Raw genomic sequence first — 24,394 nt, 5'->3', positions numbered from 1 at the left:
AGTTATGTCATTTTAAAATTTTCCAAAACTAACATTTTCTTTGATTGACTGATATTAAATTGATTAGGGTCAAGTTTAGTGTGAACAATATTACACAAACAAGCACGTGTATGCGCATGCGCACATAGTAGAATCCCTTCCATCGCTTCTAATATGTGCGCATGCGCACATATTAGAACCCCTTCGATCGCTTCTCATATGTGCGCATGCGCACATATTAGAATAGCTTCGATCGCTTGTGACGTGATAACTTTGCTTTGATCCTTTCTGATGTCATAACTTTGCTTTGATTCCAAAACCTATAAATAGGAGCGCTCACCTGTTACTTTATGCTTAACGGACGTTGACCTGCAGCAACTAAAACCCTTTTGAGAAGATTTGAGAGCAATTTACGAGAGAAACCAAAACAAGTTCAGTTTTGTTTCTCACCAATTCACAGCGCAAACAGACACATTACACCATGTCAGCCAACCCATCCTTCGGCTCAGATGAGCTTGGAATATCTAAAGGGACCATTTTGGGAGATCACCACATGGTGGAGGCTTTCCTTGGAGAAGGAAGCTTTGGTGTTGTAACGAAATGTCGCGATACAAAAAACAACAAAACTGTTGCTGTTAAAGTCAACAAAAGCGACCCTGAAATTCTGCTCCAGGCAAAACTGGAAATTTTCATCCTGGAGCAGCTACGACGCTTGGATCCAGACAGGTGCAACATTGTGGAATGGAACGGCTATTTCCTCGATGGAGAGCGCATTTGCCTGAATTTCGAACTCCTCGACCAAAGCCTGTCAGACTACATAGGGGATCGGAATAACCAAGGTCTCCCAATGAGAGAAATCAGGCCAATTTTGCATCAGCTCGCAAATGCTCTATTCCACCTGGGTTCTGTGGGAATAGTGCATGCTGACCTCAAACCTGTCAACATCATGGTTGTGAACCGCAGTGAGTCTCAAGTCAGAGTCAAACTCATAGACTTTGGCATCGCATGTAACACCTCTGCAGTGATTCCTGGTGACTGTGTGGGGACAATTGGTTATTGTGCACCTGAGATTATGCTTGGCACTCCATATGATGAAGCAATTGACATGTGGTCTCTAGGGCTGGTAGCTGTGGAGCTTGCTACAGGGGTGCCTCTCTATCCTGGGGAAGACGATTATGATGTTTTGAAATTCATAATTGAAACCCAGGGTCAGCTACCAGATCATCTCCTAGAATCTGGCTTGTACACTGACAGCTATTTCATCGAGGATAACCACAAGGAACAGCGCTGGACATTTAAGACCCCAGAACAATTTCAATACGAGACAGATTATCGATCCAAGGAAACTCGATCGATAAAACTTAAGTGTCTCGATGACCTCGAACAACTGCTGAAAGTTAGGCGAGGATCGGAAAATGGCCAAACATTATTTGTAAGGCTAATCAAAGAAATGTTGGCCTTGGATGCAAATCAGCGCATAACACCCTCGGAGGTTCTGAAGCATCCCTTTTTCGACCCTGGCCTCTCAAGGAGAACCCCCTGCACTGACATGAATAGTACAGGGGGAGAACTCCTTGTGCTCTCTCAGCAGCCTTCAAGCTGGAAAAGTCATGGATCACAAAAATTCAGCTGCAGTTTCCAAAACTCAGTTGAATTTCCTCAAAAAGGAGACATCAACACCTCAGCCAACCCATCTGCCTCTGAAGATGATCTTCAAATAACGGAAGGGACCATTTTAGGAGATCACCACGTGGTAGAGGCCTTCCTTGGAGAAGGAGGCTTTGGTTTAGTAACCAGATGTCGCGATACAAAAAACAACAAAACGGTTGCTATTAAAGTCAACAAGAGCGACCCTGAAATTCTGCTCCAGGCAAAACTGGAAATTTTCATCCTGGAGCAGCTACGACGCTTGGATCCAGACAGGTGCAACATTGTCGAATGGAACGGCTATTTCCTCGATGGACAGCGCATTTGCTTGAATTTCGAATTGCTCGACCAAAGCCTGTGGGACTACATTGGGGACCGGAATAACCGAGGTCTCCCAATGAGAGAACTCAGGCCAACTTTGCATCAGCTCGCAAATGCTCTGTTCCACCTGGGTTCTGTGGGAATAGTGCATGCTGACCTCAAACCTGGAAACATCATGGTTGTGAACCGCACTGAGTCTCCCGTCACAGTCAAACTCATAGACTTTGGCCTCGCATGTCCTGCTTCTGCAGTGATTCCTGGTGACTGTGTGGGGACAACTGGTTATTGTGCACCTGAGGTTATGCTTGGCATTCCATACGACAAAGCAATCGACATGTGGTCTCTGGGGCTGGTAGCTGTGGAGCTTGCTACAGGGGTGCCTCTCTATCCTGGGGAAGACGATTATGATGTTTTAAAATTCATAATTGAAACCCAGGGTCAGCTACCAGATCATCTCCTAGAGTCTGGCTTGTACACTGACTGCTACTTCATCGAGGATAACTACAACAAACAGCGCTGGACATTTAAGACCCCAGAACAATTTCAATACGAGACACATTATCGATCCAAGGAAACTCGATATATAAAACTTAAGTGTCTCGATGACCTCGAACAACTGCTGAAGGTTAGGCGAGGACCGGAAAATGGCCAATCATTATTTGTAAGGCTAATCAAAGAAATGTTGGCCTTGGATGCAAATCAGCGCATAACACCCTCGGAGGTTCTGAAGCATCCCTTTTTCGACCCTGGCCTCTCAAGGAGAACCCCCTGCACTGACATGAATAGTACAGGGGGACAAAACCTTGTGCTCTCTCAGCAGCAATCATCGTTTGGGTGGCCAGAATTCTAGGGGAGCTAGAAATTCTTGTGGAAAAAAAGCCCAAAACAATAACATCAACAAAAACAACCAATGAATGTGGTCTTAAACTTGGGCACAATTTGGCTTGAAATCCATCAACTAATCTCTCAATATTCAAAGCGGAGCAGCAGACAACTTACCATCACATCAGTCCTTCAATCAGACCTACAACAAACGTCTTCAGTCTCTCACCCCAACCGGTCGCAGCAGATGGCCGCCCCGACCTGAGCCTGGTTCTGCCGGAGGTTTCTTCCTGTAAAAAGGGAGTTTTTCCTTCCCACTGTCGCCAAAGTGCTTGCTCATAGGGGGTCATATGATTGTTGGGTTCTCTGTATGTATTATTGTAGGGTCTACCTTACAATAATACATACAGCCTTGAAGTGACTGGTGATGTGATTTGCTGCTGAATGAATTCGGAACTAATTGGAAATCTGGATATTAATTAAATAAACCTGCTTTGAGCATCAATTAATTGTTGTTTGAAATTCTTTATAAATATATAAATATAGTGCCACTCTTCTACTGTTTAAATTGCAACTGTTTAAAACTGACTAATTTATTCATACACTTGAGCATAAACACATGCACAGTAAATGGCCTGTACTTGTACAGCGCTTTACTTAGTCCCCAAGGACCCCAAAGAGCTTTACACTACATTCAGTCATTCACACATTCACACACTGGTGATGGCAGCTACATTGTAGCCACAGCTGCCCTGGGGCGCACTGACAGAGGCGAGGCTGCCGGACACTGGCGCCACCGGGCCCTCTGACCACCACCAGTAGGCAACGGGTGAAGTGTCTTGCCCCGGGACACAACGACCGAGACTGTCGGAGGCGGGGCTCAATCTGGCAACCTTCCAATTACAGGATGAACTGCGAACTCTTGAGCCACGATTGACCTATATACACATATACTTTACAGTACTAGTCAGTGCTTACATACTAGTTCTTTTCCCTACTTTTTCATGCTTACTGGTACAAATGCCTGTTACTAGAGTTAAATGCTATCAATGTATTCTCACAGTTATGGAACTGTACAAATGCATACAAAATAACGCTCACGTAAACATAATTGTGCACTAGTTTGCCCTTATTGCTGCAGTTTGTTTCAAATCACTTTGAATAAAGCTCAGCTTCTCTCAAGCTCTCTCTTACTCTCTCTCTCTCTCTCTCTCACACACACACACACACACACATACACACACACACACACACACACACACACACACACACACACACACACACACACTCACTATGTAACGTTTCAGCAAGAAAATACCGCCCCTCCCCCCCACAGTGACACCACTACCACTAGTCTGCACAGCTGACATAAGGCAGCATGGATCCATCCTTTCATGCTATTTATGCCAAATTCTGACCCGACCATCTGCATGTCAGAGCAGAAATCAAGACTCATCAGACCAGGCAACATTTATCCAATCTTCTCATGTCAGATTTTGAGAACTGTAGCTTCAATTTCCTGTTCTTAGCTGACCAAAACGCTCTTCTGCATTCTTTGGTTGCAACAAATGGTTGTATGAGCTACGGTTGCCTTCCTATCAGACATTTTTCTCTGACCGTTGACATCAATAAGGCAGTTTTTCCAAGAGAACTGCCTTTCACTGGATATTTTCTCTTTTTTGTCACCGAAAAGGGTGTCTGTGTTACTTCTTGTCTTATATATATTGTCTCTGTTTTCCTTTGTCAGAGTGTCTGTTCACCTACCCCCTGTGTCTCCATATTCCCAGTGTTCAAGGTTTCCAAGTGTTTTCCCAGTTTAGGTTTTCATGGTTGGTTCTGTTTGCTACTCAGCCAGAATAAACAGCTCGCTCTTTTTAAAAGTAGGCTCCAGAATGGATGATGGCATGTTCGCATGTCTTTATGCAACACTGAGTGTGCTGAACTAAAGGTAGGCCTAGTTTCATTTTCATGGTCATTATTATCAAGACAATGATTACGCCTTATTCTGATTATTTCTCCCTTTTGGAGGTGTAACGTTTACATGAGGGGTGTAGGAACATTTCCCCCTAAATATTTTTAGATACATTTTTGTTGAAGTCACAGTTTTTGTCGTATTGATGATGCAGCTAGAATAAGTGCTTTTAAATAAAAGAATAACCATTCAAAGTGCTCAGTGGTGAAACTGTAACTCTTTCAGAGTTTGACAGCTGGACAAGTGTGAGGAGAAGTTGCTCTTTGTTGATGGTGGTCGATGCATTTAAAAACAGCCCAAAACGATAGTCCCATAGTCAGGGGGTCGCTGTGGTTTAGGACAATTCCTGAATATTGATAATCTAGATTGGCAAAGCTTGCTGCGCATGTCACTTGAGTCATATTCATAGGTTTGCCATATAATATAGCATGCTGCGTTGTAGTAGGCATGTGTGAGCATATATATCTGTATCAGGCGTTGTTCATCCAGGGATGGATGTGGTCCTGTGTCACTTCGACCAGGTGTGAATTGTCATATGTCCATGTCCTTCTATACAAGTTGGCTTCTTGATCCATTAAGTGCATCAGAGTCCATGCTGTAAGCAGCAGGGCCAAGGTGGTAAACAGAATAATCTTCATGATGACCAGACACACCGATTTCTCTGGTGAGTAGACTACAGGTGAGAAGTAGAAGGCGGGATATACCCAATCAGCCCTCCCTTCACCTGTAGATCACCAAAGAGTCGGGGTGGTGGTGTCTTTTAGGTTATGCTGTCACTCACTTCCACTTTTTTGCAATGGCTCTGGTGGATCCAAAAGGGCCTCTCAGCGATTTTGCAAACTGTTGGCGTCATTAGGAGTACTTGGTATGGACCTTATCGCCTGGGTTTAATCTGCAAGAGACTCTTTGTTGTGCTCTGGTGGACATCTCTAAACACCATCATGAGTTCAGAATCAGAATCAGAAACTTTATTGTCATTGTCACGAGAACAACGAAATGAAGAATGGTCCCCGATCATTGCATCATCCCTAGCAATATCAAAATATAAATAAAACAATAAAATTCAATAAATAAAATAGATAGAATACTTAAAATACTAATAAGATGTAACAGTAAAACATTCACATACATTCCCACACACATGCTTCAGACCGTGCATAGATTAACACAAGAGTGGCGTGATGGACATTTTTTTTGTAGTATTCAGATGTGTTATTGCAGTTGGATAACAACTGTGTTTGAGTCTATTAGTCCTTGCTCTGATTGCCCTGTACCGTCTGCCTGAGGGCAACAGTTCGAACAGGGAGTGGCCAGGATGTGAGGTGTCTTTTATGATGTTTTGGGCCTTTTTAAAACAGTGGGCGTTGTGTAGAACGTCCAGTGTGGGGAGAGGGCAGCCAGTGATCTTTTGGGCGGTGTTAATGATCCCTTGGAGTGCTTTCCTCTGAGCCCCTGTGCAGCTAGTGTACCAAATACATATGCAGTAAGTTAGAACACTCTCAATGGTGGCTCTGTAGAAGGACACCAGCAGTCTCTGTGTGATGTTATTCCTCCTGAGAATTCTCAGGAAGTACAGTCTCTGTTGGGCCTTTTTCAGGCTTCAATTTCAACCCAATTATACTCCTCTGGGCTTCACCTTCCCACTGGCCCCTGTACCCTTCTCAAAGTGTCCTTTGTTGTCTTAAATCTCCAGCAAACACAATCTGTTTCTTCTCCGTTTCCTTTCAGTATTTTCCTTGTAGATTAAGTCCCAGCCAGGCAAAATATCACATTCAATGCCTTTAAACAGTTATGTCACACTGTTCTTACCAGCCTGCTGTTAATTCTTCAGGTTCACGATGCTCTGTTGGTCTTCATCAGGAGATTGACTGTCCTTTGAGCTTCTTCTCAGGATCGGGACAAGTGGGAGGTCAAGCTGTAAAATTTTAAGCCAAACTTTGGCTTGTTTTTTCCCAATTATGTTAAATCTATGGTTTTGCTGCTATGCTCAAAATTCTAGGTTGAGGAAAGTCCACCTTTATCTATTTGTGGCCTATATTAACACACTAAACCATACCATTAATATCATTTTCATGTCTTTTCTTAAAGCCTCCATTGCTTCATCTGGCTAGAGTCTGTCTCTTCTGTTTTTCTCTCTGGGTGCTCACTCCTTCTATAGGCATGCAAAGGTCCTGTCACACACACACTTCCTGTTACTCTCTTTTGTGTTTCTACAGGCTAATCAAACTCATTTTGCATTTACAATCTACAAACCCTTTGTAATTCTACTAACTTTTGATCTAACATGTAGCGTTATTTACACAATAATTTCATATTTTAATAAAATCCATGTATATGCATATCCATGTCCAAGAATAAACACTGAAAGAGAAACACTTCACTGTTGAGGTGTTGAGTTGCACAAACCACCTGCAACTCAACACCTCAAAGACCAAGGAACTGGTTGTGGACTTCGGGAGGTCCAGAGAAGGTCCACTGCCGGTTCAGATAGAGGGGGAGGAGGTGGTCAACAAGTACAAGTACCTCGGGCTGTGGGTGGACAATAAACTGGACTGGTCATGCAACACAGAGCACCTGTATAAAAAAGCCCAAAGCCGACTGTACTTCCTCAGGAGGCTGAGGTCTTTTAACATCTGCAGGAAGCTCCTGAGGATGTTTTACCAGTCAGTGGTTGCTGGAGTACTTTTCTATGCTGTGGTGTGCTGGGGGAGCAGCACAGCAAAGAAGGACTCATCCAGGCTGGAGAAACTGATCAGGAGGGCTAGCTCTGTGGTCGGCATGAAGCTGGACACTCTGGTGACAGTGGCAGAGAAAAGGACACTAAAAAAACTGCTGGACATTATGAACAATGCTGCTCTGCACACGGCCATTAACAACCAGAAGAGTCTGTTCAGTGACAGGTTGCTTCTCCCCAAGACAAGAACTAACAGACTTAAAAACTCCTTTGTCCCACACGCCATCAAACTGTTTAACTCCTCTCTGGAGGGGAGAGGGAGGGGAGACAGGAGGACAAAGGAGGGGGGAACAACTAAGCTGTAGTGCCTCTTCACCTCACTGTGCAATACCTTTGTGCAATACTTTTGTTAATAGTCAATGGTGCAAATAGACCTCAATACTTGAAATGTGCAATTCACTTGTATTTTTATTTTTTATTCCTATTTATTCTATTTATCCCCTTCGTATATTTTATTTATATTTATATTTGTCTCTGTATTTATATATGTGTGTGTATGTATGTATATATATAACATTCATTCTGTAACTGTAACTTCTGTCGGTGCTGTGCTTTTGGAAACCGAATTTCCCAGAGGAACCCACCCAAGGGATTAATAAAGTTCTATCTTATCTGATTATCATATGAAGTCTAATGAAAGCTGTTAATCTGTTAATATCCTGTTAATCTGCAAATACAGAACATGCGACTTTAAAGCATCCAGCAAAGTGATAACTGTCCTCTGCCCACTAAGTAGTGACTCTACAAAAGATTATTTTCAATATCATCTTTATATTATATTTAGTTATTCTCCAGCGCAACAATGTAAGGAGCTCTGTGATTGGTTAGGAAAGGACAGACTGGCCACCTCGATTTTTCTTCACTGCACATTGATCCATAGCTTTGCTCTGTAAAGGCTAACAAAGTGCTTTTGCTTTACAAAGACATTCAGCGTCGGTATTCACTCTTTTAAAATGCCACTGAACACTGGAGTGAAATGGAGCCCTGATCCTCAGAGTTTTATTGTTGCTAACATTTCTTATAGATAGCACAGATAGTGCCCCACTGCAGTAATCACTCATGTCTAGATATTCCTGTTAAAAAGGAGTTTTTCCTCCCCACTGTAACATGGCAAACATAGCAAACGGATAATCCAGCTGAAGCTTCAGACAGCCGTCAGACAGTGAAACACTGCCATCTGCTGGACTCCAATAACAAAGACGCTGCTTTGACGGGTGAGGGAGTTTCAACAAGTCTGCAACGACTCAAGCATCAAACTACAGAACTATTATAGCGGACATGGTGCTCTAATGACTGCTTCATTAACGCAGGTCAGAAAGGATCAAACATATCAATAAATTATAAAACACAAAACGTCTCTTATTGCCCAGGGCTCAGGAAGTGAGTGTGTTCCTTATAGCCTATTAAACCTTAGCAGGTTATTTTGATGTGTTACAGATGAAACAGCTATCCAGTAACATTCAGCTACAAAAATGCTTTTTTATAATTACTTTTTTACAGCTTCGTATTGTAAGATGGTGACAGATGTACCCTTAGGCCCCCTCCTTGATTCAGAGAGGGTCTTTCCCTTTTCACGTAAATGGCCTCCTTGACTCCGCCCTCAAACCAGCGTTCATTGCAGTTATTGTTGACAATCACATTGTATCGTGTAACCATCCAGCTCACATATTCAATGTAAATGATTTGTTGAACTCAAGACATGATGAATGTTCCTGCATTAAAACACATCCAGCCTAGTGTTCTCACTCTCCCTAAATGGATCTGTTACATTAGTGATATATGGGAGTTGTGTTTCAGTCTTTTCCACATGAGGACATTTACATTTAGTTTTTGCTTTACTGATGAGTGGCTGGTTAACCTGCAGTGGTTGAAGTATGTGTCGGTCGTCTGGAAGAGTAGGTGTAGAAGACGTCTTTAATGAATGTAATGCTCTGAAGGTGTCAGTGATTACTGTGAATTCATTATAAAAGTGGATTTCAGTGAATAAAGACAGGCCCTCATGGTGAAGCTCAGGTGTCCATAAAGCGTAACAGGAGAGCTGTGTCATACTTTCAGAGATTTTACATGAGCCAGTCTTTCAAAAAATACATAAATAAATAATTCATTCATTCATCCACAGAAAACACAATGCTCATATCTGAAAGTAAACTCTGATATATATCCCCGACTAGAGTTAGTACTAAATAAAGGATCGCCCCAAAATGACTAAATATATAAAGACACTCTCCAGAAGAAGTTAAAGGGATTTTATTTATTGTACAAGCAATATCTTCATAAGAATGACAAATTCTGCAGACATATTACCTTCTTACTGAACCTGAATAACTCACACACAGACGTGTCTGCTGCTTATCTTTGTTCAAACATGATGTTTTATCTTCTCTTCAAAACACATTACTCATCTTTCTGGCATCGTGTTACATGAAAACACCTGCATTCTACCTGTGTCATTGTACCACAAAGACAATGATTGCAACACTGTGCTTGCAAAATAGAAGAAATAAGACGACCAGCAAATACATAAAAGATGGTAAAAGTGATTCCATCTTTGTGTCTCCTCCCATTGTTTCCCCAGTCTGTCTAGTTCCCATATTCCCAGGACACCGCTGGACAACAAGTGGGTATTCCAAGACTGAGAGACAGCCAGAGTTGGCAAAAGATCAGACATTCTTAAGTAGAAGTAAAAATACTATTGTTCCAGTGAAAGTTAAAGTACTGATTCAACTTCATTACTCAGCTAAAGCAAAAAAGTACAGGCTCGAAGCGCTTACAGAGAAAAGCATACAACAGAATGCTGATCGCGGCAGTAACACACACTTGGAGGAGAGGCTCCAGCCGTCCATTCCAGCCCTATCCCTAACATTAACTCTAACCATAACTTTAACCCTATCAGGTCTTGTTTTACAAAGCGATTCATGATTAGAACAAAAAACACATTTACACATACCGATGATTTGTCACATAGCATCGTTACCTGCTGGGATGAGAACGTGTTGTTTCCAGAGCACCACAAATTGGGGTGTCTGTAGCTCAGGTAGAGCAGGAAACCTACTAATCAGAAAGTTGCTGGTTCAATCCCCGCCTGCTCCAGCCTGCATGCCAAATATCCTTGGGCAAGATGCTAACCCCAAGTTGCTCTCCGATGCATCCATCGGGAGGATGAATGCGTATTAATGTTAGATAGAAAGCACTTACAGAGAAAAAGCATAGAAAAAAGTGAGTGCATGAATGAGGCAAGTTGTAGAGAGTAGAAAGGTTTTATACAAGAACCAGTTCATTTACCGTTATATTTTAGTTTCATTTTCAGTTCTGTACTTTTTACATGTAATATTGATTCATTAGATTGACTACATGTATTAGACCTAACTTGCTGACAGCAAATTTAAACGACCGTAATAATTTATTTTCAGCGTCTGAAATATTTATTTAGTTTGTTTTTTGTTTTCTTTTTGGCTCCTGATATTAGTCAACTACTATTTGTCAATGTTGAACTAATAATGAATCTAAGAAAAGGTATTTGTCACAGTTGGCCAGCGTCAACCGTGGGGATGTGAGGAAGGAGGAGCCAGGCACGGAGCTCTGAATGCAAGCAGTGCGTTTATTTACAGTGAATGGAAAATAACAATAAATCCGCAGTGCGTTCCCGACTCCCGTGAAATGTCCTCTTCCCAGTGCTAGTGTTCCTTGTCTCCGCTCCTCAGTGTCTGAGCACCCCGTGCTCGCTGCCCTCTCGTCTCCACGCTTCTCCTGGGGAGATAACAAACAGGCAGCCGTAAGACACATACAATGCGGCAGACTATCCGTACTGACTGGCCGAGAGACTAACGTGAAGTCACGCAATGATCCAGCGTCAGAGAGAGCGCCGCCGCATTCTTAAGTAGCTCCTCCGACAAGGCTTGATCAGCTGTGTGATGGTCTTCAGGTGTGGCCAACCACCTGGCAGGGCCACACCCACCAGGCCTGAAGGTGCCTGTAAACAGGTGCTCTCAGAAACGCCGGCATCCACACACACACACACACACACACACACACACACACACACACACACACACACACAGATATACCTGCAAGCAGGGAGAAGGAGGGACAGCACACCAAAAACACACATGTCCATAACTGCTGGGTCGTTTAGACTCCTGAGCTGTGCACGAGGGGTCGACCACCCACTGGAAGGCCGGGCACTTGTTTTCAACCGTAATATACCTGATGTGCTCAGGTAACCTGTAGCGCCATGAAACCTCTGTCACACCAGGGCGCATAAAAAATGATGCTTTAAGAGACTGATGGGATCGGGCAGCAGGGAAAACATCCACAAAATGCTACTTTCAGTTTTTAAGTAGAGTCCTTACATGCTTGTTAAAAGCAAACTCTCATATAGTTTTTAATGTGCTTCTTTCATTACAATGACTAGATAAAGAATGTGGCCCTGTCTCTATTTAACACTGGCTACCCCAAAATGTTTCCAAACCTTCAACCGTAACTTTCAATGAGAGATTTTTAGATACGGTTATTGAAGCTGTGGGGTTAATTTTTTAAGTAACACGAGACGAGAGGCAGCAGCATACACACAGAGCATCAGTGATAGAAAGCTAGGCTAACATAGGGTAGCTACCTGTTCAAGGAGAAACATGTATAGGCCCATCTCAAGTGCCAGTGAACATCTAAATGATTCAGGGAAGACTTTGGAGAAAGTGCTGTGGGGAGATGAAACGAAATTCCAATTATGTGGCTTTAACTGACCTTTTGAAATAGGAGTGTGATGCAAAAAATAGCATCCCCGCAGTCAAGCAGAGAGATGGAAACATTATGATGTGGGCTACAGGACGACTTAGTCGGGGTTCCAAGCAGTCAGGAAATGTGACATCGTCAGACTGCAGGCCACGGATTGGATTGTCAGTCGCGGCACTCAATGAGTCATGAGACGGTGTCTTTCACTAAAATCAAAACTGCAGTTTTTTTAAAACCCTGCAACAAGGCAAATAGCTGCACAACACCGTGGTTTCCAAGTGTGACAAAAAGCCACAGATACATCATCGCTGCGACGTCTTCCTTTGTTGTGGCATTCGTGTTGCTCATAAATGACAACATGGACATCGGGCCGCTTTGCTGTAATGACCCCACGCACATTAGGTGGTACTTGATTGTAATGGAAAATGAGTCACAGCAAGCTGATCTGAGTATGTACTAATGGAGAAGTGCTATAAGATCATGGAGTGGTCTAGTCAGTCTCCAGACATCAGTACTGTAGAAAATCTGTGGAGGGAGCTGAAGTTTCAACTTTCCAAGTGGCAGTCAAGAAACTTACAGGATTTAGAGAGTTTCTGTAAGGAGCAGAGGGTTAATGTTTGTGTGTCCTCACTGTAAAGACTGCAGGTTACTGGAGCGTGTCGTGTCATGTTTCCTGTTGCTCTGAGGTGCATCCAACAAATACACAAATCATTTACCACTAATAATAACACCTCCCCCACTTAAGTGTGTTCAACAGGAAGCTAAAGACTGGTGCTGTTAAAGTGTTCAAAAAACAGCAGGAGCTCGGTGTGAGGCCACAGTGGGCCAAAAAACACAAGATGACCTCCAGCAAGGACAAAATGTATCTGGACGTCTCTGTGAGCATCTGTCTCACTGTGTAAGTGTAGCACAGTGTCTGTGTGTGCATGGCTGGGCAAGAGAAACAGCACAACTGAAAGCCAGCACTCAGACGAGGACCCGGTGCATCGTCTGTCTCATCTCAGCCAGTTTACTTACAAACTCTTTAAGTTTGAATTTTAAAGCCAACAATGTGCACAGGGCAGTGATATTTAAAATGAAGGTAAACTATTCCAATCTCTGCAGCCCCAATTGTGTATCACACACACACTAAGTTCTCCTCCTGCCTTCAGCCCAACCGTTGAGCGCGATGACAAATAGAGCCGCAGAATTTTGCTGCTGTGTAATTAAATTGAGACGTGGGGTCAAAATTCCCACCTAGATTGAGTGAGATGAAATAGAAATCGGCTCTCCTCTAACTAACTTTATAGAAATAATTACATCAGCTGCATTTATAACTGTTATTAAATAACAGCAGCACACGAGAACTAAAGTGTAATCCCAGCACATTTCGCTTCGCTTGCACTGATTCTTTAGAGATGACGACCGTGGTGGGTAATTAAGGGCAAACAATATACAAGTGGCGTGAAAAATGGAGGCTGCATTACCTTTCCAAAGCTTCCTTTCCCGATGGCCCGCAGTATCTGGAAGTGGTCAAAGTTTACTGTGGAGAAAATGAGAAGCAGTTAGTGAGAACGTGTCAGTTTGAGCTGAGCTATAAAACAGGGAACATGACATGTACAGCACTGTGCAAAAGTCTTGAGCCATCCCTCATTTGCTTCCAGGGATCCGGACTTCCCTGTAATCTTTAAAGTGGTATTAAGGAATAGCTCTCCAGGCTTTTTAAAGTGTTTCTGATTTTTAATCCAGGGCTTGTATTTGACCACTTTTTGTCTGTTAAGACCCTTCACACTAATCTCTGAAACATTCAAACATAAACAGACACCTAAGTCACGGAAAGGACCACAAAACTTAACAAAGAACCAATTTTAAATTGTATCTGTACACATTTACTTGCAGCCTATTGCAAAAAAACAAAACCCCACATCATTTGTTCTCACTTCTTTAGTTGAAGAATGCAGTTAATAACACCGTTAACACAGACTGACCTGGCAAAACACGAAAAAATAAGGGGGTGGTTCAAGACTTTTGATCGGTACTGTATGACAAATGCAAATGTGCACTTCACAATGTATCGCTGCACTTCGGCAGTACTGTGCAGATTAAATGTTTTTTCCTTCCCGATGCATGTGAAAGGTTAAGACTTACATCTCCAAATGTACTGGAACTGATTTGAACCAGAGGACTCAGCCACACTGTTACTATGTACTGCATAAACACGTTTACCGATGAAGGTAAATCAGACGCTGTCCTGACTGTGTGGCTAAATTTTGTGCTGAAAGCATCAAATCAATTGAATATGATTAACTTGCTATGAGAGGTTTTTACTCCAAGTGTGACTTTTTCTGGCTTCATACACCTTTCAGGGTCAAATTCAAGCACTTTGTAAGCACGTTTAATGTCCATTTTCAACATTTTCCAGCACATTACCATAAAAAGGATGCATATTTCACTTCGCATCACCTGAGTAAGACCACGTGAAAGGCCAAATTAATAAGTCTTCTCATCAGATATTGATGCTTCTTTCTTATGTGACACAAAAAACAGGAGGAGACAGATCTTTGCTTGTGTTGTTTTTTAAGTTCATTCATTCAAAACTAACTGTAAGACGCTTAACTACATTGCAGTCTGTGTTATTGTTGTAGACCTAATTATCACCTTTAAAGTGTTTGTGCTAATAACATCATGTAGAGTAAGACAGGCATAGAGAACAGCACTGACTGGGAGAGGCTTTGAACACATGACATACTCAGATCAATTCAACACTTTAGACTTTAAAAATGCACAAGCGTCTTTCAAAAACCCATTTATTTAATCTATCATCATTGATATTATTATGTACAGTTAGAATGTACTGTTCATCTCCCTTAAATAAACAGGCAGCCTTAAAGTGTGAAATAGTCACTTGTCTACTGTCTCAGTGGCTGATAGTGCCCCACAGGCCTCAATGTCAGCTCGAAGCCATTATGTTTCAATTGTTTAATGATAAACAGATTTTGAATGAAAGCGAGGAAACTTCGCTAGCACAAAAAAGTGCCTATTCTTTCTTCCCATATGGTTCAGTCATATTACCGTCATTTCCCCCTAAGCTGTTCCCAAAGACACCAGGTTAATACTTGAAAAGGCTGCAGCAATACACAAAAATATCATCAATATTCTGTTTACTTGGTGACAACGTCGCTTTTAGCCTTCAATCAGAAAGCCTGACGTTGGCTAGTTAAGCATCGGGCTAACGTTTAACGCTTTCACTTGAGGGAAGTAACTCGTATTACTGCTACTGCTGTGTAATCTTGGTTCAATTCACAGCATATTCTACAAGTTACCCTGCAATAACTAACTGTTAGAATAGCGCCACCGTATTGTATCGCACTGAGTGCACTTCAATCCTTTATCCCGCGAGTTTGCTAGCTAGCAAAATAATAATACCAATTTTAAACAAATAACATGTGTAACGTACACACTCGAGAAAATTATTTACTAGTACTTACGCAACTCCCCCGTTGTGAAAACGTACAAATCCTTCTTGTATTTTTCGTTTTCCAGCAAACACTCATTAAAACGGCCTCCAGGCACATTAGCGCACTCACCCCCGACTGATCAGGGAGGGGGTGGGGGGTCACACATTGAAACAGACTAACGTGCAGAGGTACAGCCCAGGCAGACAAATGTTGCTTTTAGACTTTGCGACTCGTTTTATTTCTCTATCTGATAAGAAAACTATTCAATCAGATAGTTCTTTGTGGTGAATGAAATACGGTTACAGTTTCAAGAAGTTTTAAGCACCAAATCCGAAATCCAAGCACTGCAATATTAAAATCCAATTCAATTTCTTGTTTGCTCCGAAATCTACGACATGACTATATACAGAAAAGCTTGACATGGTATGCAAAAAAAACCCCGAAGACAATACAAATACAAATACATGAACAAAAAATGTTTTAACTGTCAGTTATGTCATTTTAAAATTTTCCAAAACTAACATTTTCTTTGATTGACTGATATTAAATTGATTAGGGTCAAGTTTAGTGTGAACAATATTACACAAACAAGCACGTGTATGCGCATGCGCACATAGTAGAATCCCTTCCATCGCTTCTAATATGTGCGCATGCGCACATATTAGAACCCCTTCGATCGCTTCTCATATGTGCGCATGCGCACATATTAGAATAGCTTCGATCGCTTGTGACGTGATAACTTTGCTTTGATCCTTTCTGATGTCATAACTTTGCTTTGATTCCAAAACCTATAAATAGGAGCGCTCACCTGTTACTTTATGCTTAACGGACGTTGACCTGCAGCAACTAAAACCCTTTTGAGAAGCTTTGAGAGCAATTTACGAGAGAAACCAAAACAAGTTCAGTTTTGTTTCTCACCAATTCACAGCGCAAACAGACACATTACACCATGTCAGCCAACCCAGCCTTCGGCTCAGATGAGCTTGGAATATCTAAAGGGACCATTTTGGGAGATCACCACATGGTGGAGGCTTTCCTTGGAGAAGGAAGCTTTGGTGTTGTAACCAGATGTCGCGATACAAAAAACAACAAAACTGTTGCTGTTAAAGTCAACAAGAGCGACCCTGAAATTCTGCTCCAGGCAAAACTGGAAATTTTCATCCTGGAGCAGCTACGACGCTTGGATCCAGACAGGTGCAACATCGTCGAATGGAACGGCTATTTCCTCGATGGAGAGCGCATTTGCCTGAATTTCGAACTCCTCGACCAAAGCCTGTCAGACTACATAGGGGACCGGAATAACCGAGGTCTCCCAATGAGAGAAATCAGGCCAATTTTGCATCAGCTTGCAAATGCTCTATTCCACCTGGGTTCTGTGGGAATAGTGCATGCTGACCTCAAACCTGTCAACATCATGGTTGTGAACCGCAGTGAGTCTCAAGTCAAAGTCAAACTTATAGACTTTGGCATCGCATGTAACACCTCTGCAGTGATTCCTGGTGACTGTGTGGGGACAATTGGTTATTGTGCACCTGAGATTATGCTTGGCACTCCATATGATGAAGCAATTGACATGTGGTCTCTGGGGCTGGTAGCTGTGGAGCTTGCTACAGGGGTGCCTCTCTATCCTGGGGAAGACGATTATGACGTTTTGAAATTCATAATTGAAACCCAGGGTCAGCTACCAGATCATCTCCTAGAGTCTGGCTTGTACACTGACAGCTATTTCATCGAGGATAACCACAAGGAACAGCGCTGGACATTTAAGACCCCAGAACAATTTCAATACGAGACAGATTATCGATCCAAAGAAACTCGATCGATAAAACTTAAGTGTCTCGATGACCTCGAACAACTGCTGAAGGTTAGGCGAGGACCGGAAAATGGCCAAACATTATTTGTAAGGCTAATCAAAGAAATGTTGGCCTTGGATGCAAATCAGCGCATAACACCCTCGGAGGTTCTGAAGCATCCCTTTTTCCACCCTGGCCTCTCAAGGACAACCCCCTGCACTGACATGAATAGTACAGGGGGAGAACTCCTTGTGCTCTCTCAGCAGCCTTCAAGCTGGAAAAGTCATGGATCGCAAAAATTCAGCTGCAGTTTCCAAAACTCAGTTGAATTTCCTCAAAAAGGAGACATCAACACCTCAGCCAACCCATCTGCCTCTGAAGATGATCTTCAAATAACGGAAGGGACCATTTTAGGAGATCACCACGTGGTAGAGGCTTTCCTTGGAGAAGGAGGCTTTGGTTTAGTAACCAGATGTCGCGATACAAAAAACAACAAAACCGTTGCTGTTAAAGTCAACAAGAGCGACCCTGAAATTCTGCTCCAGGCAAAACTGGAAATTTTCATCCTGGAGCAGCTACGACGCTTGGATCCAGACAGGTGCAACATTGTGGAATGGAACGGCTATTTCCTCGATGGACAGCGCATTTGCTTGAATTTCGAACTCCTCGACCAAAGCCTGTGGGACTACATTGGGGACCGGAATAACCGAGGTCTCCCAATGAGAGAACTCAGGCCAATTTTGCATCAGCTCGCAAATGCTCTGTTCCACCTGGGTTCTGTGGGAATAGTGCATGCTGACCTCAAACCTGGAAACATCATGGTTGTGAACCGCAGTGAGTCTCCCGTCAAAGTCAAACTCATAGACTTTGGCCTCGCATGTCCTGCTTCTGCAGTGATTCCTGGTGACTGTGTGGGGACAACTGGTTATTGTGCACCTGAGGTTATGCTTGGCATTCCATACGACGAAGCAATCGACATGTGGTCTCTGGGGCTGGTAGCTGTGGAGCTTGCTACAGGGGTGCCTCTCTATCCTGGGGAAGACGATTATGATGTTTTAAAATTCATAATTGAAACCCAGGGTCAGCTACCAGATCATCTTCTAGAGTCTGGCTTGTACACTGACTGCTACTTCATCGAGGATAACTACAACAAACAGCGCTGGACATTTAAGACCCAAGAACAATTTCAATACGAGACACATTATCGATCTAAAGAAACTCGATATATAAAACTTAAGCGTCTCGATGACCTCGAACAACTGCTAAAGGTTAGGCGAGGACCGGAAAATGGCCAAACATTATTTGTAAGGCTAATCAAAGAAATGTTGGCCTTGGATGCAAATCAGCGCATAACACCCTCAGAGGTTCTGAAGCATCCCTTTTTCCACCCTGGCCTCTCAAGGAGAACCCCCTGCACTGACATGAATAGTACAGGGGGACAAAACCTTGTGTTCTCTCAGCAGCAATCATCGTTTGGGTGGCCAGAATTCTAGGGGAGCTAGAAATTCTTGTGGAAAAAAAGCCCAAAACAATAACATCAACAAAAAAAAGCAATGAATGTGGTCTTAAACTTGGGCACAATTTGGCTTGAAATCCATCAACTAATCTCTCAATATTCAAAGCGGAGCAGCAGACAACTTACCATCACATCAGTCCTTCAATCAGACCTACAACAAACGTCTTCCTTCTCTCACCCCAACCGGTCGCAGCAGATGGCCGCCCCGACCTGAGCCTGGTTCTGCCGGAGGTTTCTTCCTGTAAAAAGGGAGTTTTTCCTTCCCACTGTCGCCAAAGTGCTTGCTCATAGGGGGTCATATGATTGTTGGGTTCTCTGTATGTATTATTGTAGGGTCTACCTTACAATAATACATACAGCCTTGAAGTGACTGGTGATGTGATTTGCTGCTGAATCAATTCGGAACTAATTGGAAATCTGGATATTAATTAAATAAACCTGCTTTGACCATCAATTAATTGTTCTTTGAAATTCTTTATAAATATATAAATATAGTGCCACTCTTCTACTGTTTAAATGGCAACTGTTTCAAACTGACTAATTTATTCATACACTTGAGCATAAACACATGCACAGTAAATGGCCTGTATTTGTACAGCGCTTTACTTAGTCCCCAAGGACCCCAAAGAGCTTTACACTACATTCAGTCATTCACACATTCACACACACATTCACACACTGGTGATGGCAGCTACATTGTAGCCACAGCTGCCCTGGGGCGCACTGACAGAACATTGCAGAACCTTCAGCACCTCGTATGAAAAATATTTGACTGTGTGTATGCTTTTAGCGCTGTTTGGATTTGAGAAAATCTAAAATAAATTGAAATTTGTCTTTAGAAATTGTTTTATACATTTCAGTGCTATATTATGCATACAATAGGACATCTATTTAGATTTACATCTTCCACAGAAAAAACTGCACATTACTGAAACTTAGTATACTGGACTTTGTTGTTGTCCCACACAGGTTCAATTTCGAGTGGTAGATGGCTCAGTGCTCAGTCAACCAAGATTTTATGATAGTGGGCACAATGAGGTAGATAAGCTGCTTGTAAACAGTACTTTTATGCTCTCTTTTTCCATTTGGATAAGAAAGAAAGAACCAGGAAACAAAGGCAAACAAAGAATCTCTGCCTTTATCCCAGATTCACATTATAGGAACAGCTGCTCAATGACCACTGTAGTCTTTGCTTACTGCACTTTTATCTACATCTATGCAAAGTGATCCACTACACCTACTTTTACAGTTAAATCGTTTTATGAGCACTCATGCCATTTTAATCTGAGTTTCTACTCAAATACAATCAGTAAAGAAAAACACAGTCTGTGACGTTTGTTTTGAAGGAAAAGGTATTCCCTGCAAATGTTTATCTGTGTGAGACTATTCAGAAAACAGTCATTTTCAGCTACTGTATAGCTCTGTGTAAATAATCATTCTGTACATTCGATAATCTTTAATCCTACAACTGTTTACAACTTGCATAGTTCCCATTTCTGTATAGCTGTATATCCCAGATTCTGTAAAGTTATTTATTTCATATTCTGTATAGTTTTTCATATTTATATCCTGTTCATATCCTGTACATAGCTTGTACTCACTACAGCCTGTACATACTTATAGTTATAGAATATTCACAACATACTTCATACCGTGTACATTATAACATACCATAATAGACCCATTTCTGTAATATACTCACATATCTATATTATTGCTAATATATATTGTAATATATCTATATCACTAAAGAACTTCTGGATGGATGCAAACTGCATTTCGTTGCCCTGTACCTGTGCATGTGCAATGACAATAAAGTTGAATTCTATTCTATTCTATTCTATTTTGTTTTATAGGTGAGACACTTGGCCTCTTTTTTCCTTGTTCTACGTTTGTCTTTTGTCCGATTACTCTGGAACACAAGATGGAAAACTGATATTCTCATGTTAAAAATATAGAAAAAGGATTTTATCACCCATAAATGTTAACTTCTCATGCCTCTTAGCACAAGCAGGAGCAGAAGCGCCCTCTGCAGTTTGTGTGTGGAAGTGCAAAAGCTTACAGCACCTGGTATTCCCAGGTGGTCTCCCATCCAAGTACTGACCAGGCCCGACCCTGCTTAGCTTCCGAGATCAGACGAGATCGGGCGTGTTCAGGGTGGTATGGCCGTAAGCGAAAGCAAAGCTGTGAAAAAGACCTTTTATTGGTGGCAAATGTCTCACAGTTTGATCTATATTATTGTGCTAAACTTCATATGTTACAGCGACAACATGCAAACCTTCGTTATTACAGTTTTTTCTGATTGCTTAAGCACATTTTTTGTAACTATTGGCTAATTTTGCAAAACTCTTCACACAAATAAGAAAACCTGTCACCCAATCATCAAAACATTGTAGTTCTCTTGCAAAAGCAAACACAGCTAGACTAACTCTTCACACCTTCGTAAAAGTGGTGTTTCCGTATCAAACAGTACACACAAGCCATCATCTACTAAGCACACAACTAACCGATTCTCATTTGTTGTCCTTATGGTACTTGCTACAGTGTAGCGGCTCGAGTTAGGCTGGACCCGTTGGCCAGCTACCCTCAGGGTCACTCCACGGTTGATTACATGGTCCACTATTGTAGCTCTGATGTCATCAGTAATTCTATTTCTTACTCTTCCTACCCTTCCTCTCCCCCCTCCTCATTTTCCTCTCCCCCCTCCTCATCTTCCTCTCCCCCCTCCTCATCTTCCTCTTGCTCCTCCTTGTCCTTGTCGTCCTCTTCATTCTACTTCTTCACCTCCACGTCCTCTTCCTCGGCCTCCTCTACTTCTCACTCTTTCTGCTCCCTCCATTGTACTCCGCACACACAGCTTACCTGTATTATAGTGCTTAGGCTGATTGCAAAGTGAACGAATTATCTAAAAAAGTTTTCACATGTGAAAGTGTGCCAGACAGTTGGCAAGTTAGTGTTAATGATAGCCATACATGTGTATACTTTTGCTAGGAGTGTGTTGGAAATTTGGTAATTGAGTGTTGTGCAGTGAATTGTGCCTACAGTTTTGCAAAGTGTGTGTTACAAAATTGCAAACTGAGTGCAAAGCAGTTTTTGTGCTTTTAGTTTTGCAAACTCAGTGAGTGGTTTTGCTATAAGTCTGAATAGTTTTAGAGATTGTGCTACAGGAATCACAGTTAGTGTTTAAGCATTCAGAAAAAACTGTAACTGCAGCTTCAAATTGAGCTTCAAAAATGCTTTTCCCGCAGTAACATCACGATAAGAAGACATGTTCGTTGATTACAGCAGTGTTAAAGTGACAGAGAGCACACGGTGTGTTGGGTCGATTTGGAAGTCCAACATTTTTGTCGTTTGGACATTTTAACTTAAATATAGAAAACAAAAACGTAAGCGTGTATGTGTCATTACAGCATGTATAAAAACGCCGTTTCTGAGCTGACCTTTCGCTTACGGCCACACCACCCTGAACGCGCCCGATCTCGTCTGATCTCGGAAGCTAAGCAGGGTCGGGCCTGGTCAGTACTTGGGTGGGAGACCGCCTGGGAATACCAGGTGCTGTAAGTTTTTGCACTTCCACACACAAACTGCAGAGGGCGCTACTGTTTAGTAAGAAACTTCATGACCTCTCTTCTAATTTTTTGCTTGTGTACCGTTAAAAAATTAAAACAACAATCATCTCTGCAGCTTATTGGAGACACCTTTGTGATTCTGTTGTAGAGCAGAGCAGAGGCAGACATTTGATACACCCGGGGCTTAGCCCTAAAGGGTAGTATGCATCTGGGACTTGGGGGGTGGGGGGGAAGAAATGACTGAAAGATTAATTGGCTCTGTTTTGAGTTCATATTCATATAGGGAAAAATATATCACATGTGCAGGACACCTTAAAGTAGTTTTTTAATTAAGCAGCAAGGCAGAACAAAGTCGGGGCTGTATCAAGACACGAGGACTAAACCCCAATTCAACCAGACCCAGAACTGATCCGGAATTAAAACAGGACTACAACAGTTCAGAAGCAGGACTACTTAGGATTTAACCAAGACAGAACCAGAATCAGAGCTAGATGATAGTAGCACTAAAAATCATCATAGACCTGCACTACACTTATTTTTTAATTCTACCAAAGTCCACTATTTAGATTCAGAAAAGTTTAGATAATTATTTAACCTTGTTGTACAAACAAGCCTGCAAAACTTAATAAATATAGAATTTGAAAAATAACAAACCTAAAAAGAAACACTAGGTACGAGATACATGAGGACCTATGATACGCTGATACTTTTGGTAAACAACCATTTGACTAACATGTGTGTCTCACCTGCTCTTGTTCATCTCTGTTCTGTCCTCTCTCTCTCCCTCTTTGTGCTGACAATCAAACCAAACACCAACATCATCAAATATACAGTTGAAACCAGATATTTACAAACTCTTCAGATAAAAACAAAAACACTTTTTTAATTGTAACATCAAATCAGACTAAATGTTTATTTTTTATGTTGATAAATATAAAAAACATATTTGTTAACTTTAAGAGTAAAGAGAGAAACTGTCTGTATTTCTTAATTGTAAATGGCACCAAATTGTATTCAAACTGAGCCACACTTATGGAGCTCCACAGTTCTTTTTCTGGTGTTTTGGTTGACATCTCTTGATTTTCCCATGTCAAAGAAACAGGCTCTGTGTTTTGCCTTATATGCATCCACAGGTGTGCCACCAACCTATCAGAAGCTTCTTCAGCTCAGAATGGAATCGTCTGGAGTTTTCTTATTAATTAACAATAAACTTAGTGTATATGTGCTCCTAAATTTGGTGAAAGTGATAAAAAAGAGACAGCTCTCTCTCTTTAACTAATTCAAAATATATTTCAATATTTATTTATGCAAAACAAAACAAGTTTACTCTAAATTGATGTTGTACAGTAAAAAAATGTTCTTGTGTTTTCCATAAAGTGTATGTAAATATCTGGTTTCAACTGTGAATATACTGCTGTGTATTGAAATTCCTTTTGTTTTGCATAGAAATATACTGAACAACATACAAAGCATAATATATAAAATAACATCTACCAGAGTTTTTCTTTGAAAGAAGCTCCTTATGTCCAGTCTTGTATATCAGTGCATAACTGAAACCGATTTATTTAGCCGTGGAGGGAAACAACTGAAAATATGAAATAAACACACATGTAAGCTGAGACTCTCTAAAGAAACAGCATTGTTGTTGTTCGGCTTTTCAGTTCACCTTTTGTTGATTCACTTGAAGAGCAAGTAACGTAATATGGGTCAAGTGATCAGTTTGATATCAATCTTTTGTGATGCACCGTCATATTTACATTATTTGTACAGTACGAATGATTTCCTTTGGAACCTGGTCAAACTTCAGTTCTCTGTCTGCCTCGCTGCGCTTCTCCAACAGCGCACTCGCAGGCAGCAGCTGCCCCGCCCCCTCGCT

The 24,394-nt window shown here is 41.8% G+C and overlaps 1 protein-coding gene and 2 non-coding genes across 3 annotated transcripts; 2 read left to right on the top strand and 1 right to left on the bottom strand.

The window, feature by feature from the left end:
* The first annotated feature begins 192 nt into the window (after positions 1-192).
* On the top strand, positions 193-18,926 carry LOC146642725 (uncharacterized). Its single transcript, XM_085399314.1, has 3 exons — positions 193-2,732; positions 11,177-11,247; positions 16,569-18,926. The coding sequence occupies exons 1-3, from the start codon at positions 461-463 to the stop codon at positions 18,924-18,926; spliced, it is 4,701 nt and encodes a 1,566-aa protein (XP_085255440.1). The 5' UTR covers positions 193-460.
* Positions 18,927-21,004: 2,078 nt separating this feature from the next.
* On the bottom strand, positions 21,005-21,123 carry LOC146642724 (5S ribosomal RNA). Its single transcript, XR_014909840.1, has one exon. It is a non-coding gene; the product is annotated as a 5S ribosomal RNA (ribosomal RNA).
* A 1,271-nt stretch (positions 21,124-22,394) lies between these two features.
* LOC146642723 (5S ribosomal RNA) lies at positions 22,395-22,513 on the top strand. The gene has a single exon (XR_014909876.1). It is a non-coding gene; the product is annotated as a 5S ribosomal RNA (ribosomal RNA).
* Positions 22,514-24,394: the final 1,881 nt, after the last annotated feature.

Source organism: Rhamphochromis longiceps, linkage group LG23, assembly GCF_057381845.1.
Source record: "Rhamphochromis longiceps isolate RC_006_pf linkage group LG23, R_longiceps_female_GT1.1, whole genome shotgun sequence".
Taxonomy (NCBI): Eukaryota; Metazoa; Chordata; class Actinopteri; order Cichliformes; family Cichlidae; genus Rhamphochromis; species Rhamphochromis longiceps.
Note: the sequence above shows the minus strand (reverse complement) of the source record. Positions and strands in the feature narration are given on the sequence as shown.

Bases quoted from the DNA above. Each gene is read 5' to 3' on its own strand.
- LOC146642725 (XM_085399314.1), top strand. From the start codon at position 461: ATGTCAGCCAACCCATCCTTCGGCTCAGATGAGCTTGGAATATCTAAA. The intron at 2,733-11,176 runs GTACAGGGGGAC...TCCGCTCCTCAG, and splicing joins CCCCTGCACTGACATGAATA to TGTCTGAGCACCCCGTGCTC. The intron at 11,248-16,568 runs GTAAGACACATA...ACCAATTCACAG, and splicing joins GAGATAACAAACAGGCAGCC to CGCAAACAGACACATTACAC.